Source organism: Trachypithecus francoisi, unplaced genomic scaffold (genome assembly GCF_009764315.1).
Source record: "Trachypithecus francoisi isolate TF-2019V2 unplaced genomic scaffold, Tfra_2.0 Lachesis_group2, whole genome shotgun sequence".
Lineage (NCBI taxonomy): Eukaryota > Metazoa > Chordata > Mammalia > Primates > Cercopithecidae > Trachypithecus > Trachypithecus francoisi.
Genome location: NW_022681465.1, coordinates 56,176 through 77,366, shown reverse-complemented (window position 1 = coordinate 77,366; position 21,191 = coordinate 56,176). Strand labels below are relative to the sequence as shown.

At 47.2% G+C, this 21,191-nt stretch overlaps 1 protein-coding gene across 1 annotated transcript in view; it reads right to left on the bottom strand.

The window, feature by feature from the left end:
* The window catches only part of PLEKHG4B (pleckstrin homology and RhoGEF domain containing G4B), an 87,175-nt gene that overhangs the window by 60,879 nt on the left and 5,105 nt on the right, over positions 1–21,191 (bottom strand). The window contains exon 2 of the mRNA XM_033178652.1: positions 8,249–8,446. Within this exon, the coding sequence (XP_033034543.1) occupies positions 8,249–8,446 (198 nt within the window). The remainder of the gene's footprint in view (positions 1–8,248; positions 8,447–21,191) is intronic.

The window sequence follows — 21,191 nt, the reverse complement described above, 5'->3', positions numbered from 1 at the left end:
ACTTATCTGATATTAATACCATCACATACTTTCTTATGCTTAGTGGTATTTTTCCCATTCTTTTAGATTCCATCTTTGTGTATCTTCATATTTAAAGGGCACTCTGGCTGGGCACGGTGGCTCATGTCTGTAATCCCAGCACTTTGGGAGGCTGAGGCGGGCAGATCATCTGAGGTCAGGAGTTCGAGATCAGCCTGGCCAACATGGTGAAACCCCATCTCTACTAAAAATACAAAAAATAAGCTGGATGTGGTGGTGCGCACCTGTAATCCCAGCTACTCGGGAGGCTGAGGCAGGAGAATAACTTGAACCCAAGAGGTGGAGGTTGCAGTGAGCTGAGATTGCACCACCACACTCCAGCCCAGGTGATAGTGCAAGACTCCATCAAAAAATAAATAAATAAATAACAAAAAATAAAGGACATTTTATACAACAAACGTTTAGCTGCTCTTGCCTTTTTTTGAGTCTGTCCATTCCTGCCTTTTACATGGAGTGTGTTTGCTTTACATTTAAAATAATTATTGCTATGGTTGAATCAAATCTATCATCTTGTTATATAATTTCTATTTGTCTATTCTTTGTTCTTCCTTTTATCCTCTCTTTCTATTTTTTGGATTCCTTTTTATCTCTTGAATATTCAGTTGTATCTCTTTGTGTTATTTTTGCCCTCAAGATTACAATATGCATCCTTAACTCACTGCAGCTTAACTTCAATTAATATTTTAAGATTCAAAACAATGTAATAATCATTCAGTGGTATAATTTCATTTACTCCCCCCAACACTTTGTGCTTTTGTTGTCATATATTTTACTTTTACATTGATTAAAAACCCCAGGATACACTGATTTAAGTAGTTAATAATCTTTTAAAGACATTCATATTTACTCACGTATTTAGCCTTTCTCATACCCTTCACCTACCTAGTATCATTTCCCTTCAACCTAAAGACCACCCTTTAGCATTTCTTGTATTGCACCTCTGCTGGTCTATTCCTTTATTAACCCAAAAGTGTCATTATTTTGCCTTCATGTTTGAAAGATATTTTTGCTGGATGTAGAAATTTATTTTTGCGGGATATAGAATTTTTTTCTTTCAACATTTAAAAGACATATATAAAAGACAACACAAAAAGACATTTTCCATTGTCTTCTGAAGCCCAGTGCTTCTGAGGAAGTCATCGGTCATTCTCACTGTTCCCTGCTGCACGCACTTTGCCTCTTTCCTCTGTCGGCTGATGATGAGCTTCCTGGATCCAGGTGTTTCTGGTTTTAAACAAATTTGAAAAAATTCCAAAGATACTTCTTCATTTGTCCTGCCCTTTTCTCACATTCCTCCCCTTCTGTAAGTGCAATTATACACATTTTGACTGCCTGATAATCACACTAGTGACTAAGGTTTTGCTCATTTTTTCCTCAATCTCTTTTCTCTCTGTGCTTCCATTTGAATGACTTTCTTTGACAGGTCTTCAAATTCATGTATCCTTTCTTTGTTGTGTCCAATCTGCATTAATCCCATTCATTAAGCATTTTAATTACAGATCTTGTATTTTTTAGTTTGGAGATTTCCATTTTCTTCTTCTTTTTTTTTTTTTTTTTGAGATGGAGTCTCACCGTCACCCAGGCTGGAGTGTAGTGGCGTAATCTTGGCTCACTGCAAGCTCTGCATCCCGGGTCCATACCATTCTCCGGCCTCAGCCTCCCAAGTAGCTGGGACTACAGGCGCCCACCACCATGACTGGCTAATATTTTTGTATATTTAGTGGAGATGGTGTTTCACCATGTTAGTCATGATGGTCTCGATCTCCTGACCTTGTGATCCGCCCGCCTCAGCCTCCCAAAGTGCTGGGATTACAGGTGTGAGCCATCACGCCCAGCCCATTTTCTTCTTTCAAAATACTTTCCAAATCTGAAACTCTCCACCTCTTCATCTACTTCATCTGCCATATTTACTTATAGTTATTTAATATATTTATTACAATTTTTAAGACGTCTCTGATAACCCCTGGGTGGTCTGTTTCTATTGAGAATTTTGCTGTTGTTTATGAATTGATCAAATCTGGCACCTCTGCAAATCACACAATTCTTAAATTTTATCTCAGAGATTTTGTCTAATGCAGGCATGTTTCTTTTCAAGAGGAAATGCTCTTTCTTCTGTTAGGCAGTTAGGTGAGGGGCTTATCAGTGTAATGCATTCGGAAACAGAGCCAAATTGGGGCAGGGTTGTGGCTTTAATTCCTCTATGAAAGCCTTGGAATTAAAGCTACAGGAGTGCAACGAGATCTCTCTCCAGTTTTCAGCCCAGCCTCAGACATTACTGGCCACCAGGACCTTCTTATCAGATTTTATTTGGGTGGAGTTTGGTTTTAACGTTGATTAATTTCAGCCTATCTCTAGTTTCAAATCCTGTGATGGTGAGTCCATCTCTCTCTCTAGGGGGAGCCTGGAATAAGAACTGAGACATGTTGAAACCATGGGATTGAAATTTTAAGACAGTTAGACGACGAGATTTTGAGACCATGAGACTGTACAAGTTGGAGATTACAACTCTTTGGTACTGTATGGCTATAATTTATTTTTTGAGGCAGGGTCTTGCTATGTTGCCCAGGCCCAGTGCAGTGGTACAATCAGAGCTCATTGCAGCCTCGATCTCCCAGGCTCAAGTAATCCTCTTACCTGGGCCTCCCAAGTAGCTGGGACCACAGGTATGCACTATCCACCATGATTGGTTAAGTTTAAAAACAATTCTGGTAGAGATGTGCTCTCACTATGTTGCCCAGGATGCTACTGAACTCCTGGGCTCAAGCAACTCTCCCCCTCAGCCTTGCGAAGTGCTGGGATTACAGGCATGATAATGCCAGTGCACCCGGCCCATGTGACTGTAAGACTCTGAGATTTCTTTTTGCTTTCTAGTCCCACCCTTCAATTTCCACTTACTCAGCAAAATTCCCTCTAAGACAATTACTTGGCAGAGAAGATCATCCTGCATTCAAGGCTCCTCCAGATTCTAATCTGTCAGCTCAGAGGTTTCCTAAATCTTGCTGATTTCTCCTTGTCTCGGCAAAGAAGGTCCTTCTCCGGTAGGCTTGCTCCCCTCTCCATCCTCCTCCAGCCTCAGTGACTGGCCACAGGCACAAAAGTTGCTTCTGTTATTTACTCATTCAGGAAGGCACTGTCTCTCTACAGTGTGGTCCTTTTAGGTGTTTTCCATATCCATGCCTCTTGGGTGGCTTTGAAGGAAGATGCAATCGTGTAGGCTTCTCTAGGGTTTCTCATTGTTTTGGTGGTAAAGGTCTTCATGTTCCTCCACGTTGTAACTGGACACATCTGTTCTTTGGCTCTAAATATTTTGACAGTTTCCTTGGTGGTTTTGTCATCCTTTATTTAGCAGTACATTAACCCATTTATGCCGGAGGTTGCAAATTTTTGTGCGTGTGAAAAATCAGACCTTGGCGATGACCTTCAGCAATAGGGTATAAATAACTCCCACAAGCTTAGTGTTCCAATAATGGAACATTAGCCATAAATGGGTTAAAACATTTTCCAAATATAAGGGTTTCTTGTTGTTGTCGATTTCCAGTTTTATTGCACTGTGGCCTTTACATACAAATTCTTTGGTATTTGTTGACACTTTATGGACAATGGTCGATCCTGGTAAGCTACATGTACACTTAAGAAGAATAGACCAGGCGCGTGGCTCAAGCCTGTAATCCCAGCACTTTGGGAGGCCGAGATGGGTGGATCACGAGGTCAGGAGATCGAGACCATCCTGGCTAACACAGTGAAACCCCGTCTCTACTAAAAAATACAAAAAACTAGCCGGGCGAGGTGGCGGGCGCCTGTAGTCCCAGCTACTCGGGAGGCTGAGGCAGGAGAATGGCCTAAACCTGAGAGGTGGAGCTTGCAGTGAGCTGAGATCCGGCCACTGCACTCCAGCCTGGGCGACAGAGCAAGACTCCATCTCAAAAAAAAAAAAAAAAGGAATTTAGCTGGGCATGCTGGCGCACACCTGCAATCCCAGTGCTTTGGGAGGCTGAGGCAGGAGGATCGCTTGAGCCCAGGAGTTCGAGACCAGCCTGGGAAACATAGTGAAATCCAGTCTCTACAAAAAGTTTCTAAAATAAAAGAATTAGCCAGGTGTGGCGGTGCATACCTGTAGTCCCAGCTAGTCTGGAAGCTGAGGCGGGAGGATCGCTTGAGTCCAGGAGGTCAAGGCTGCAGTGAGCCATGATTGTACCACTGCACTCCAGCCTGGGTGATAGAGTGAGACCCTGTCTCAAAAAACAAACAAAAAACAGAAAACAAAAAAAATGGAGGAGGAGGAGAAGAAGAAGAATGTGGGCTCTCCAATATTCCCTAATCATATATCCTTGGGATAAAGTTTTTAAATGGGCAAGAATTTTATCAGATTTTGGTTAACTTTGGAAAGTGTTCCACATGTACTTGGGAAGGATATGGATCCTAAAGTTGCCCGGGCTCAGCGCTCTATGTATGCCGCTTAGTGGAAGAGAGTTAGTGTGTTTAACGTATATCCCAAGCAGTGCGTGGTCTGCTTACCCCGTCTGCTTTGGAGAGAGGTGAAATCTCCTACGGTAATTCTGGATTTCTCCTTGCAATTCTGTCCATTTATAGTTCACACATTTTCAGACTATGTTGTTAGGGGTTCACAGATTATGTCTTCCTGGCTTTTTGCCACTAGTATTATTATTGAAAGATCTTCTTTAGACCCAATGATGCACTTTGCCTTTTACGATATTTTGCTTGTTATGAACATTGCTACCCCAGTAATCCTTTGAATGCTGCTGCTCTATTATTTTTCGGGCCTGTGTCAGAGGCATTGTGCTTTTCACCGTTTATGGCTTTGTTCTGTTTACTCCCTCCTCCTTTTCCGATTTCTATTTGATTGATTTCATTTTTTTATTCTAATTCCCAGCTCACTTCTGTCTCTCTTTTATGGAAACATCCTATTCCTATATTTTTCTGATTACTTTTCCCTAAACTATTTTTTTTTCTTTTTGAGACAGAGTCTCACTCTGTTGCCCAGGCTGGAGTGCAGTGGCGTAATCTCGGCTCTCTGCAACCTCCGCCTCTTGGGTTCAAGCGATTCTCCTGTCTCAGCCTCCTGAGTAGCTGGGACTACAGGTGCCCGCCACCATGCCCGGCTAACTTTTGTGTTTTTAGTAGAGATGGGGTTTCGCCATGTTGGCCAGGCTGGTCTGGAACTCCTGACCTCAGGTGATCCACCTGCCTTGGCCTCCCAAAGTGCTAGGATTACAGGCATGAGCCGCCGTGCCCGGCCCTTTTCTCTAAACTTCTCCAGACACATTTTTGTCCCAAACTGTGATGAAACAAAGTGACAAATAACTTGATAAGTGATTAAACATGTCATTTATTGACTGAGGGTTGGGAGACAGGCAACAGTAATCACTGAAGTCTTAGCTTTACATGACCATTTATCTCAATATTAATATTATTAATAATGATTTCCCAACCACATATTTTGACAACAGTAGATAAATGAATAAAAACAGAATTGAATTTATATTAACTAAAATGTTTGTATTCATATATTCATAGTAGTAAAGGTAAATGCATTTTTCTCCTGTTATAGAGATGAACAAACTTTATTTTTATCATCCAAAAGCAAAAAGTAATATAAATGTCAAGCAGACTGTCTCTAAGTTTTGTGTGGTGCTTATTAAATACTAATACATATGCATCCATATTAAAGTACCATAATTCACATGACTTTTCCAGAAGACAAGCGATTTGGCAGGTGGAGAGAAGGATGGTTTTGATTAAAATGAGAGCAAAAAGCAACTTCCCAGAAAGAAGGTGAAACAAGCATGCCTTTGAAAGCAGCCAGGCATTTTCAGACCCAGGGAAAGCAGCGAGGCTCCCTGTGCTATCATCCAGCCTCCCGGCAGGCAACTCTCTGTTTCTCCCCCACATCAGTCGACATCCTTGAAATGTGCAAAAGGTACATCCTCACAAAGGAAAACGTCTTCTGAACAGACCACCTCACACAAGGAATCAAACCTAGGTTGTGCCTGGCCCCTCCCCTAGCCCTGTCATTCTAACCAAAAGACACTCAAGGAGTCTAACAAACCAAAGTGGCCCTGTGGCAGCTTCGAAACAACACCCTGATTCACTTGGAGTGCTAAGTGGTGCTGGTTAACAAAGGCCGTGCTTTTATAACCTAGCCAGGCACCTTCCAGCAGTTCGCTGCAACACACCCACAACCTGGTGATCACTACAGTTTTATCCCGGCCTCAAGGATAAATATCTTTATTCTTGTATGCTGATGCTTATGGACCATTCTGAACATCCCGAGCCCCTGAGAATCATGCTCAGTCTACTCGGCCTTGCTCTATAGATAGAACAAGAAAGCCTGGATGACAGCACATCTGTTTACAGCATGGTTTACTTGATATTTTAAGCCCACTGTTGAGACCCACTGCTCAGAAAAAAAGATTCTTTTCAAAATATTACTGCTCACCAACAATACCTGTGGTCACCCGAGAGCTCTGACGAAGTGTACAAGCAGATAAATGTTGTTTCCATGTATGGTAACACAACGTCCATTCTGCCGCCTAAGGCTCAAGAGTAATTTTGACTTTCAAGTCTTATTATTTAAGAAATACATTTTGTAAGACTATCGCTGCCATAGAGAGTGATTCCTCTGATGGATCTGGGCAGAGTACACTGTAAACCTCTGGAAAGGATTCACCATTCTGGATGCTACTATGAACATTTAAGATTCATGAGAGGAGGCCAAAATGTCCACACGAAGGGGAGTTTAGAAGAGGTTGATTCCAACCCTCACGGATGACATTGAAGGGTTCAAGCCTCCCACAGAGGAAGGAACTGCAGATGTGGGGAAAATAGCAAGAGAACTCGGATTAGAAGTGGAGCCTGATGATGTAACTGAACTGCTGCAATCTCAGGATAAAACTTGAACGGATGAGGAATTGCTTCTTATGGATGAGCAAAGAACATGGTTTATTAAGATGGAATCTGTTCGGAGGCCGGGGCGGGTGATCACCTGAGGTCAGGAGTTTAAGACCAGCTTGGCCAACATAGCGAAACCCGTCTCTACTAAAAACACAAAAATTAGCCGGGCATGATGGTATGCGCCTGTAATCCCAGCTACTCAGGAGGCTGAGGCAGGAGAATCGCTTGAACCCAGGAGGCGGAGGTTGCAGTGAGCTGAGACTGCACCACTGCACTCCAGCCTGGGTGACAGAGCAAGACTCCATCTCAAAAAAAAAAAGATGGAATCTGCTCCTGATGAAGATACTGTGAACACCGCTGAAATGACAACAAAGGATTTAGAGTATTCCATAAACTTAGCTGATAAACAGAAGGGTGTGAGAGGATCGACTCCAATTCTGAAAGAAGTTCTATGGTGAGTAAAATGCTGTCAAACAGTATTGCCTGCTGGAGTAATTGTTCATAAAAGGAAGAGTCAACGTGGAAAACTTCACTGTGGTCTCATTTTAAGAAGTTGCCACAGCCACCCCAACCACTACCGTGATCAGTCAGCAGCCATCAACATTAGCATTTTTTAATCACTATTTTTAAATTAAGGTATGTATGCTGTTTTTAGACCTAATGCTATTGCACACTTAGACTACAGTGTAAACGTAACTTGTATACACGCTGGGAAACCAAAACCTTTGTGTGTCTGGCGTTAGCATGGTATCTGCCTTACTTTGCTGGTCTGGAACTGAGACCACAATCCCTTCCAGGGAGGCCATCACAGTGACTGCTGCAGTAACTTAGCTCTGAAGTGCTCACTACTATCCCTTCCAGGGAGGCCTGCACAGTGACTGAGCTCTGAGGTGCTCACTACTACCCCTTCCAGGGAGGCCATCACAGTGACTGCTGCAGTAACTTAGCTCTGAAGTGCTCACTACTATCCCTTCTAGGTGGGCCTGCATTGTGACTGCTGTAGTAACTTAGCTCTGAGCTGCCGGCTCTGGAGAATGACTTGTTTCCTTCCTTCAAAGAGTGCAGTGCAAGTTTATTGGGGGTTGGGGACAAAGACAGCTCCACACTCCTAGGAAGCCTGAGAAACCCTTGTTTCTGGGACACGCAGCCTTGTTTGACCCTTCATTTGGGATAAGGGTGGGAGGAGCCAGAAGCCAGAGGAAAGGACTGAGCCAGTGCCCTGATGGGCCCAATCCCAGGGAAAGAGCAGGTTCCTCCAGGTTGGCTGCAGTCTCAGAGCTACAGGGGAGGTACTCACACAGGCTTCCTGCTGCAGGTGCTGCAGGGCCCTCTTGGCTGGGAGGAGGAAGCTGGTGAGGCACTGCAGCCCATCCCCACCATGGCACCTCTCAGCCACGCTGAACAGCTGCCAGAGCACCGTGGCTGCCGTGGCTTCAAAAGGTGGGTACAAGGCAGAGAGCGTCCTCTGGATATAGGCATCAAGAGATTCCAGATCCTGAAATGAAAGAGAGAATTCACAAACTTTAGGCACAGAACTCAAGACAGGTGCACACGACGGTCCAAGGCTGGCAGTGAAGGATCCACACTGAAGTCCCACGCCCTGTGTCTGGCATGATGTAACTGAGAAAGACAAAAGGTGCAGGTGAATTCACGGTGTAGGGCGAGCTCCTGGTGATTCTCCCTGTGCTGTCCCACAGCAGAGGTGCAGACGTATTAGGCAGACCCGTGGCCCTGTCCTGGGGCGGAGGCTCTATATACCACCTCTGTAAATATGGGCTGCCATTCCTCTTACACTGAGGCACAACCAAGCCTAGATTTGGGGTAAGTTTCATCCCCTGCACCTGAACAGCATAGGGTCTCTGGGGTGGGGCTGTGAGTCCTGCGGGAGCTGCTCCTCCCGGCCCTCCTGGGTTTCTACAGGGAGGAGGGGACAACCACCGATGGGGCAGACAGAGCTGGCCCACGCGCCACTTTGTTCTCAGAAAACAAGCTCATCCACAGCAAATACATTTTAATTGTGTTGATGACTTTGTTGTCATTTAAACAGTACTGATGGTGAAACCCTCAGGGTGCCTTCCTCAAGGTTGCTGAATTGTGCCCATTTGGCACCCTAAAAACAGTATCATTGGCCACTGATTTCCGCTTGGCATTTTGGTGCAACATGCTTTTATGAAGAGACAATGATTCTTGTTTAAAAATGTGTAATGCTGTTTTTGGAGGTAACAGTCCCTGAGAAAATCCCACAAGGCTCACGTGTGTGGAAAAGAACTGCCAGGCAGTGAAAGCCAAAGAAGTTAAAAATTATGAAATTTTTCGTAATGGCACAACAGTTACATCAGAGATGCCTCTGAATAGCTAATCACACAGATAATGCCCTAAGGAAACTGAAAATAAAACAGGGACTCCTCTGGCCTGCAGTGGGAGAAGGGTCTGTCTTGTCGGCGGGGCCAGCCACTAGAGGTACCCGCAGCAGAGCTCAGCTTCTGGAAACTGCGTGGGTCGGGGAAGGTCAGGGCTGGGGTCCTGAGCCCTGCATCCCATCAGCAGAGGCCCCCTGCCGGCCCCGTCACCCCACGGGTCAGCTCCCTTCCCCGCACGCGGCTCGTTCCCACCAACCTGACAGGGCCACTTACTTGTTGACAGGAATGATCTCAATAGTCTGAGTTCATGCAGAAATGCTGATGTGATCTGATTTCCAAAAACTCAGATCACACCTGAGCCACACAGCAAACACACAGTCCATGAGAACGAGTGGGCCTGTCTCAGGCCGGGGACAGAATCACCCACCGGGCACCGGGAAGGCTGTGCTTCGGGATGTGGGGCAAATGCTCAACAGACACATGAGAGATGGGCAGGAAGGAAGAGGAACGTGATCTAGGACGGGCGTCTTGAATGGCCTATTCCGCAGGAGCTGAAATGCCAACCCGGGGCTGTCCCCGGGAAAGGCGTCCTCCTACTTCTCAGATCCCCAAATCCAGGCCCATTCCTCCCCCACCCTCAAGTCCAGATGTGGTCAGCAGCCCAGAGTTCCATCCAGGGCCACCGTCTTGAGGAAGGAGACAGCCGGTGCACGTCGCTGCCAAGCCCTGGCCCTGCCTCTGCCTGATTCCCTGGTGACTGGGGCAGGCCGCATGCTCCACTCGGCGGGTCCCACCTACCTGCACCCCCTCCTCAGAACGGCTCCCATTGGGGCCACTCAGGGCCTGGGCCAGGCCAGAGCTGCCCCAGGGAAGCTGCCTGCAGACTGAGAGTCGGGTAGGTTGAGGTGCTGAGTAAGCCAAGTGAGCCAAGAACCAGGTCTATTCATAGCAGCCTTCGACTGCTCATGAGTCCTGTGTCCCTCGAGGGCAGGGTGTGCACTATCTCCTGGCCTGGTGTGTGCAGCACCCCGATTCTGGGGACCACCTTTGGGAGTGCCGCCAGCAGATGGCTGCTCATGATGAGGGAGCTGCAGTGTGTGTGCAGGACTCTGAAGGAGTGTGAGCCTGGCCAGGCGCGGTGTGTGTGGACAGAGGAACTCCTGCCAGCTGTGTCCAGGCCTCGGGGCCAGGAGAGGGAGAGACGGGGCAGGGGACCTGCAAGCACACGCCCACTAGCTCGGCTCAGCCCAATTTCTTGTCTTTGTAGAACTCAGGATTCTTGTTTCTGTCAAATGTACACACGCGTGCTGACTTCAAACCCGAGGGCCTTCTGGTTTACAAGATCATGAGCCTCACTGAAGCACAGACGGTGCGGATGTGTGCACGTGTGTTGCAGACGGTGCGGATGTTTGCGTGTGTGTTGCAGAGCGGCCGGTGTGTGCACGTGTGTTGCAGACGGTGCGGATGTGTGTATGTGTGTTGCAGAGCAGCTGGTGCAGTTCCAGTGCCCGCCAGTCCCTTGGCACTTCGCTGAGCTTTGCCCTGAACTCTATGCAATCACTTGGCCAATGGGACGGTGGTGGCAGAGCAGGAATGGAAGAGGGTGTCTGAAAACCCATCTTAAAGCTTCACTCTTCAATGAAGGATTTATTTTCCCAATGAAGTTTACAATTTTATTGAAACGAGGGTGACATTTTAGTCAAGATGCTTGTTTCTCACCCTATCTGCATTCCCTGGCTCGTAGCCCCATGCCCACAGGGGACACAGCCCGGCCCAGCCCCAGCTTGTGTCACCCGTGGTTTAGCATGTCCCTCTGGCACCAACACACAGTGATGCTCACAATGCTGCAGCCCAGGGTGTGGTACCTGGAGGGGGCATGGCAGGTACTTTTAATTCACTGCTGTGGCCTTTGCCTCTGGCCGGATTTTTTTTGTTTGTTTGGAGACAAAGTCTCACTCTGTCACCCGGGCTGGAGTGCAGTGGTGTGATCTCGGTTCACTGCAACCTCCACCTCCCGGGTTCAAGTGATTCTCCTCTCTCAGCCTTTCGAGTAGCTGGGACTATAGGTGTGTACCACCAGTAACTGTGCCTCGCTGATTTTGGTATTTTCGGTAGATACAGGGTTTCACCATGTTGGCCAGGCTGGTCTCAAACTCCTGACCTCCTGATCTGCCTGCAAAAAGCAGGACATCCATGGGCAGCAGACATCCGTGGCTCCTTTAAGCAGGGCCCCGGGGACAGTGGGGGCACCCACACTGCCCCTGCTCTGCCCCAGTTCCCATCAATGGCCACTTTCTCAGCACAGCAGGGTGGTGAGTGAGAAGGCCAGGTGTGAAACCCACACCCCCCAGGAGGCTCACTCTGGGCTGCTACCTGGTCACAGCCGCTCAGGCCCATCAGGACCCAGTGATGGCTCCTGGCATCCGGCCCAGGTACCCGTGCCCATCTCTGGTTACCTGTCTGTGCAGACTCAGAAACCACCATTGAATCAAAACCCGTCTAGGAAGCCTCGTCCCAAACAGGGCTTGGTGTGCAGGTCGGTCTGTCTACACCCAGCCATCTGTACCCGGTCTGTATACACTATCTCCGCTGAGGATGCTGAAAATGCTTCTAAGACTAAAGGTTTCGTTGGCCCAAAGTTGGTACAAGAGGGTGCTAGGAAGGATACGAAGGATGGCAAGCGGGAAGGAATGGATCATGCCTTGCCTCCCTGGGTTTCTGTTCTACATTCTTTGAAGAGTTCAGCAATCACCAAAAGCCACGTTATCCCTGGTTCCTAACGTACTGACTTTACCACCTGAGTAGATTTAGGAAGATTCCCAGGTCCTGGTGAAAAGCTTCACCCAGCAAATGTCTTACTCCCCTGAAATGGTTTTCCGATTCCCATATCCAATCCAATCCACGCGGGAAGCCCACTGGAGACGCAGGCCCTGGCGGCAGGAGATGGCCGAGTGCTCCAGAGTCTGGGGTCAAGCTGGGAGCCTCCGTTTTGAGGGCTCTTCTCCTTATTCCCTGAGCCTATGTGGTTACTGTACCAGAAAGGTGCTGCTCCACTCCACCACACTCCAATTCCTATCTCCCCGAAGCCCAGGTGCACACACCTGGCACACCTGAACCCAGGCTGGTGCCCCAGTCCCACCCGGATCACTGGATTGGGAGTGACTGTGCCAGGTGGTGATGCAAGCTGCTCTCTGCTGAGCCCCACCGAGGTCCAGCCAGAATTCCTGGCCACACCAGGGCAAGGGCAGGGCAAGCCTTGGCTCAGTTCCCCTCCTCACTGACACACGCCCACCAATCCCCTGCCCAGAGCAACCCTGCCCTCCAGGGACTCACAGTCCAGGGTGAGGCCAGACCCCGGGCAGAGATGGGCAGGTGGGATCTCAGGGTGAGTCCTCAGCAGCGCCCAGTATCCAGGCCAGCTTCCCAGAAGAAGGGGCGTCTGAGCAGGGCCCAAGAGTGAGAAGGTCTCGCTGTGTGAGGAGATGGGGAAGGGAGCACCCAAGACTCTCCCAGGTGAATCTTCAGGCTTGGCAGCCCCTCCTTCCTCCTGGGAAGGCCAGGGCTGTCCAGGTTCGCTGGAGGCCTCAGGGGCAACGTCGTGGAACTTACAATGGCAGGACAGGGTGGGGCCAGTGCCTGGGTGCGCAGGATGGGGCCCAGAGCACAGAACAGCAGTGGACCGCAGAGGGGCCAAGCATGGGATCTCTGGGGCCAGCGTCCCTGACAGCAAACATCAAGTAGGCCCTGTCCAGTGAGCCCCAGGGGCTGTGCCTGATGGGTACATGGGCCGCCTCAGCAGGACTGGCACTCTCCTCCAGCAGGCAGAGATGGGCAGGACCTGGAGCTAACCCTAAAGCCCCAGAGAGGTGAGTCTGCATTGGCACGTCCCCGCGGGCGGCCCCTGAAGCTGCACATTCCAGCCTCTTCCCACGTCTGCACTGAGCAGACCATGGCAGGAAGAGAATCGGGTAAGAACTGCACCCTGCACGAGTCTCCTCACGTGGGCAACATCCAGTACCTCCACACCTGCGCGCGCACACACACGAGAACTGTGTCCTGCACCTCGTCTCTCACCACACACACGTGCACACACACACACACACACACAAGCTGCAGGCGGCACCTCTGTCTCCCTGTGGGCACACACACGTACATACACAAGAACTGTGCCCTGCACCTTGTCTCTCACCACACACATGTGCAGACACACATACAGAAGCTGCAGGCGGCACCTCGGTCTCCCTGTGGGCACATACGTGAGCACGCACACACACACAGAAGCTGCACGCAGGACCTCGGTCTCCCTGTGGGCACACACGTGCGCACAGAACTCAGAAACTGCACCTACACTCCTCCCACCCCTGCCTGTGCAGCCACCCTGGGCTCCGGCTCTTGCTTCCACACCTACAACTGCTCTCAGCCCTCACTCTGCGGCAGGAGGAACCATTTGTGAATTCAGCGGCACGTGGAGCTTGCAGAGCAGGGTCCTGAGAAAAACCTCTACCTTAAATTTGTTTCAGGTTTTGAAATGTGAGCACTGTGGACAATTACAAAGTGGAGTTCCATGTGTTCATTAAATCGGCCACCAAGTACCGTCGGCAGATTTTTCTGCCAAACAAAAACAAAATACCTTGAAATAAATAAATACGCAAGTATTTGAAGATAACTGTATTTAGGCCTAAGGTAATTTCTATCATGAAATCTAAACAGCAAAATTTTAATCCGAGGAATGGAACCTTGTTCTGCAAAGCAAAGTGCTGGATGGGGGAGCTGTCAGGCCCTCGGAGACGGACCCCAACCTGCCCAGATGCCCTTCCCGGGGCAGCAGCTCTCGTGCTTTCCCCAGAACTGAAAATAACTAGGAGGAGAACCACAACACACCACGCCCAGTTCTGTCACACTCAAAACAAGGGTCCTCGGACTTTTTATGGTGGTGAAGGCCCTTAACAAGAAGTGTGCAAGACTGATGTTAACCACAATCAGCCCTGAGCTGGATTCTTTATGCGAAAATACGACTTCAGCTGGAAGTAAGGATTTGTTCATTCCAAACCATGACTAGGCAGAAAAGAGCACACCAATCTAAAAGAAAATTTCCTACAGTCTTAATTATACCAAATCTAACTTTTCTACCATTGTGTCCAATTAGGGAAATTGCGGGCTTCCATCAAGACCTGGTCCCACGACAGTGCAGGAGACAGAGGCAGGGCGTGTGTGCTCGGTCCACGGGCCCCCCAGCTTCTGCAGCTGCCGCATGTTACAGTTCTGCAGGACAGCAGGTGATAACCACCATTCTTTCCTGCATACATTGTCTTGAAGACGATTAGGCAGAAAAAAAAAATGTCCTCAAAATGTGTCGGCTTAATTAGACGTACATCTTCTCAGGTCTCAAAGGGAAAAACGCATTCTTGTTCCTCCAAGGGTCTGCTGGCTTTGCTGCTAGCAGCACTGCTGAATGAAACCACAACAAACCAACTTCCAACGAAAAGCGAATTCCCTTTCATCTGAGGCCAGCTGCTTTGCCAGGTCTGTCGGGATCCTGTCTTTAAACAGCACACCTGGCCTCCCCAAACCATTGCCATGCTTGTTTCCAAAAGAGAAATAACTAACTCTGGATGATACCATTGACAGGATGACTGAAACTAATTTTTCTACATTGTAGATCTAACAGCAGATTCCACCTAAGTCATCAACATGGTTTCTTTCCAACACCTTCAGATTCCATTTAACAATATAAATAGGAGTAGACACAAAAGTGGTAAGTGGAGGTATGCTCTGTATTTGCACGACTGGATTTGAAATTTCACCTAACATGCTTCCAAAGCAGCCTCTGGGCAGGGCCCCCAGTCACAGCTGGGAATCCACAGCTGCGACGGGAATCAACCTCATGGAGAAGTCTTTAGGACAGGAGCGGGAGAACCCAGGACAGCCCTCACCCACTGCGCAGCGTTCCTCCGCCTTCAGGACAGGAACGGGAGAACCCAGGACAGCCCTTACCCACTGTGCAGCGTTCCTCCGCCTTCAGGACAGGAGAACCCAGGACAGCCCTCACCCACTGCGCAGTGTTCCTCCACCGTGGAGGGAGCTGGCATCTTGTTCTGATTTGATTTTGTCTTACAGCAGGAAGGTTGTAATTTATAGTGTTAGTGAAAAACCACAGACATGTTTTAAATTATGCATGATTCTTGTGCTTTTCCTAAAGCATCTTTCACCTTTTAATCTGAGTTGAGCGGCAATGGTGGTTGAAATGCAGCTGGAAGGATGTCAAACAACTTATCAGAGTCTCTGCCTGAGGCCGGGCAGGGCTGCCATGGGGCCTTGCTCACCAGAAAAATGGATTATTATCATAATTACTGTATACTGTACAGTGATTAATAGAGCCCTCTTCCTCTTTTCAAAATTGTGTAAAAAAATCAGGTTTATTATCTATTGAGATGAAGAAAATTACTTTAAAACCACTTTAAATCAGGTTACTGGTTGTCAACATAATTAATATTGGAACATTTGACCCCTTTATAATGATTTTCTTCCTTGAATGATCCCTATTTTAGAAATGTTTATTATGTGCTGGATACAGTGGACACTGCATGTTGACAGTGGGATTTTGTTGTCTTCTTTTAAGAGTGTTAAGTTTTTTCTGGCACATGCACATCTGTGAGTGAATCAGTGCTGGCACTGGGCTGAGGGTGTCCAGGAATCAGTGCCGGGACTGGGCTGAGGGCGTCCAGGAATCAGTGCCGGGACTGGGCTGAGGGCGTCCAGGAATCAGTGCCGGGACTGGGCTGAGGGCGTCCAGGAATCAGTGCCGGGACTGGGCTGAGGGCGTCCAGGAATCAGTGCCGGGACTGGGCTGAGGGCGTCTAGGAATCAGTGCCGGGACTGGGCTCAGGTTGTCTGGGAATCAGTGCCGGGACTGGGCTCAGGTTGTCTGGGAATCAGTGCCGGGACTGGGCTCAGGTTGTCTGGGAATCAGTGCCGGGACTGGGCTGGGGCTGTTTAGGAACCGGTGCTGGGACTAGGCTGTGGTTCAGTGAAATAAGCCAGGCACAGAAACAAGCTTCACAAGTTCTCACTCATGTGGGAGCTAAAAAAATGGATCTCATGGAGGGAGAGAGTAGACTAGTGGTTACCAGAGGCTGGGAAAGGAGAGGGGAACATGAAAGAAGTTAGTTAAGAGGTACAAAAATACAGTCAGATAGAAGGAATAAGTTCTAGTAGTCTATAACACAGTAAGCAAATTATAGTTAATAATTTGTTGTATAGATTACTGTATATAGCTAGAAGAGAATCACTATGTTCCCAAAACAAAAGAAAACTGTTTGAGGTGACGAATATCCCAACCACCCTGATTTGATCATAGCACTTTGTATACATGTATCAAAATATCACATGCACCCAAAAATAGGTACAACTATTACGTATCAATTTTTAAGAAGGAATAGAAAAGGATCTGGCAGGAATTCTGCAAAGGAAATGGCAGTATATCCAGAGTTGAGGGTGGGACAATGTACACAGTTATGTACACAAGCAAGTCTCAGGGATATAAAGATAAACGCAGGGAAAACTGGGGAAACCACTGCATGCGGTGTGTTCTCTGATCATGGCTGGGCTGAACCCCCTCTTCTCCCAGAGTGGGGGTTGCTAGACTCCCTCCTCAATTGCTTATTGTTTGAATCCAAGCAGAAAAAGAAAAAAAGTCCTGAGAAAAGTGTCAGCCCATGAACGAAGATGGGAAAGGAAAAATGAGAACAAAGCACCCGGGAAAACCCACTCACACGGCATTGAACTGTGACCCACTCACACGGCATTGAACTTCACAGGACGCCCCTGGTGGGAGTGACAGGACCCGGGCGGGAACATCTGACTTCACACATGGCAGGTGGTGTCAGTCCCCACCCCACGCACTGGCTGTAAGTTCACAAGGCTGAAGACAGACAATGCTGCAGCTATCCCAGGGCAAGGCTCCTGTTCTGGGCCAGGGAAGGATCGGGCCCAGGGAGAGAACAGAGTGGTAACTCTGCAATGGAGGGGTACAAATTTCCTGACGCTTCACCTGGAGCCTCAGCCAGATGTGCTAGCAAGAAGACTCTACCAGATCTGCTCACCATAACCACCCGCTCCAAGACCTGAGGGTTACACACAGCCAGCATCAGCCTCAGCAGAAAAAAGTCACGTGTCACACAGATGTCAGCCCAGGCAGGGCCCCAAATCCATGAGCACCCTAGGAGTTCCAAGGGGGCCCAAGCCATTGGTGGAGTATTAGTGCCAGTGTTAGTGTCGGTGCTGTCTGTATTAGTCTGTTCTCACACTGCTATAAAGAGATATTTGAGACTAGGTAATTTATAAAGAAAAGATGTTTAATTGGCTCAGCATTCTGCAGGCCGTACGGGAGGCATGGCAGCCTCTGCTTCTGGGAAGGCCTCAGGGAGCTTTGACTCACGGAGGAAGGTAAAGGGGAGCCCGTGTCTTACAGGCAGGAGCAGGGGCAAGAGAGACGGGGGAGGTGCCACACGTTTAATCCATTTGCCCCGAGAATACTCGCCTGCAGCACTGGCAGTTGCAGTGTTTACCCTGAGATAACTTTGCCACCAAAATATCTTGCTTTTATTATTATTTTTACATAGCTCTAGTACGTCAGCTTTGGAAACAAAAGATATCATTATGTTTATAGCATTCTGGCTTTAGTAGTGGTATTTCCATTTACAAAATATAGTCAAATCCTAAAAAATGTAGCTTAATTATACTCATAACAATAACAAAATAACAGAAACTGATGTGAGTTCTAGTATATGTCAGGTACTACTTGAGGGTTTCATATGGATTAACTTCACAACAGTCTTTCCCCTACAGACTTTTTTCCAGTTAGCTACATTTTGAAGTCTTACGTGTTACTTTTACTAACTTTTGCAGACTTTCTAGTAATTTTATATTTTGGCCTTTGGCACAAACTTGTTTCTCAAAGAGGTCATTTCTCACTTCAAAATTTACATTCTTAAGATGTATTTTCATACAACATAATGAGATTTAAGAGCAGAGTCAAAAAGTTAGTTCTAAATCTTCCACAAAACACTAGTAAACCAAATCTAACAGCATGTTAAAAGGATTATTTGCCGGGCGCGGTGGCTCAAGCCTGTAATCCCAGCACTTTGGGAGGCCGAGACGGGCGGATCACGAGGTCAGGAGATCGAGACCATCCTGGCTAACACGGTGAAACCCCGTCTCTACTAAAAAATACAAAAAAATTAGCGGGTGAGGTGGCGGGCGCCTGTAGTCCCAGCTACTCGGGAGGCTGAGGCAGGAGAATGGCGTGAACCCGGGAGGCGGAGCTTGCAGTGAGCTGAGATCCGGCCACTGCACTCCAGCCTGGGCGGCAGAGCGAGACTCCGTCTCAAAAAAAAAAAAAAAAAAAAAAAAAAAAAGGATTATTCACCGTGACCAAGTGGTAATTATTCCTGGAATGCAAGCGTTCTTCAACATAAGAAAACCAATCAATGTAATACACCACATTAATAGAACAAAGAAAAAAGCTCACAGGATCATCTCAAGTGACACAGAACAGGCATTCTGACAAACTCCAACACACTTTCAAGATAACAGACCCAGAAAACCAAGAATAGAAAGAAACTTTCTCAATATGGTAAAAGGTATTTATGAAAAACCCACAGCTAATATCACACTCAATGGTGAAAGACGAAAAGTTTTCCCCAAGATCAAGAACAAAATAGGGATGCCTGCTTTCTACACCTCTATTCAACATTGTCCTGAAAGTTCTAGTCAGAGTAATCAAACAAGAAAAAGAAATAAAAGGCATCCAAATTGGAAAGGAAGAAGTAAAACCATTTCTGTGTTCAGATGACATAATCCTTGATATAAAACATCCATAAAAAGCCAGATGGCTAATAAGTAAATTCTGCCAAGTTGCAGGGTACAAGAATTACACACAAAAATTAGTTATGCTTCTATACACCAGCAATGAATACTCTGAAAAGGAAATTAAGAAAACGATTCCGGCCGGGCGCGGTGGCTCAAGCCTGTAATCCCAGCACTCTGGGAGGCCGAGATGGGTGGATCACGAGGTCAGGAGATCGAGACCCTCCTGGCTAACACGGTGAAACCCCGTCTCTACTAAAAAATACAAAAAAAGCTAGCCGGGCGAGGTGGCGGGCACCTGTAGTTCCAGCTACCGGGAGGCTGAGGCAGGAGAATGATGTGAACCGGGAGGCAGAGCTTGCAGTGAGCTGAGATCCGGCCACTGCACTCCAGCCTGGGCGACAGAGCGAGACTCCGTCTCAAAAAAAAAAAAAAAAAAAAAAGAAAACGATTCCATTCACAATAGCATCTAAAAGAATTAAATACCTAGGAATAAATTTAAATATAAAGGTAAAAGACTTGCTTGCTGAAATCTACAAAACATTGCTGAAGAAATTAAAGAAAACACAAGCAAATGGAAGACATCACGTGTTCATGAACTGGGAGGCTTGCCATGTAAGATGTCCAGACTACCTAAAGTGATCTACAAATTCGGTACAATTCCCATCAAAACTGCAATGGTCTTCTCTGCAGAAATGAAAAAGATGACCCTCAAATTCGTATAGAATTGCAAGGGCCCCAAAATCTCAATATACATACACACACACACACACATATATACACACACACACATACATATACACACACACACATACACATACATATACATATATATACACATTTTTTAAGACAGACTCTCACACTGTCACCTGGGCTAGAGTGCAGTGGCATGATCTTGGCTCACTGCAACCTCCGCCTCCCAGATTCATGCAATTCTCCTGCCTCAGCCTCCAAGGTAGCTGGGATTACAGGTGCACAGCACCACACCCAGCTAATATTTTGTATTTTTAGTAGAGACAGGGTTTTACTATGTTGGCCAGGCTGGTCTCAAACTCCTGACCTCATGAACCGCCCGCCTCAGCCTTCCAAAGTGCTGGGATTACAAGCGTGAAACACCATATCCGGTCCCCCCAAAAATTTTTTTTGAAAAAAAATGGAAGAACCAAGTTGGAATACTCAGACTTCTTGATTTCAAAACTTATTATAAAGCTACAGCATTTGGCTGGCGGGGTAGCTCATGCCTGTAATCCCAGAATTTTGGGAGGCCAAGGTGGGTGGATCACGAGGTCAGGAGATCGAGACCATCAGGGCTAACAGTGAAACCCCTTCTCTACTAAAACTACATATACACACACAAAATTAGCTGGGCATGGTGGTATGTGCCTGTAGTCTCAACTACTTGGGAGGCTGAAGCCGGAGAAATGATTGAACCTGGGAGGCAGAAGTTGCAGTGAGCTGAGATCACACCACAGCACTCCAGCCTGGCGACAGAGTGAGACTCAGTCTCAAAAAAAAAAGCTACAGTAATCAAACAATGTGGTACTGACAAAAGAAGAACTGACATTGAGGGTACAGAAGTGAGGTCCGGAAACAAACCCAGGGTTCAAAGACCCTGGCTGAAAATGGGGAAAAAATACTTCATTCAATGAATGGTGCTGACAGAGCTGAATAGCCACATACAGAAGAATGAAGTTAGACGCCTACCCCACACCACATACCCCACACCACATACCCCACACCACATACAAAAGTTAGCTAAAAATGGATCCGCAACCTAAACACAAGACCTAAAACCATAAAATTCTTAGAAGAAAACATTGGGGTAAACCTTCATGCCTTTGTATGTGGCAAAGGATTCTTAAATGTGTCACTGAAAGCACGAGCAACAAAAGAAAATATAGATAAACTGAATAACAGATAATGGGTCAAAAGATACATAGATACACTGAGATAACGGTTCAGATCTACCAGGATGGCTATAACGATAACGTAAAAAATATAAAAGAACAAGTG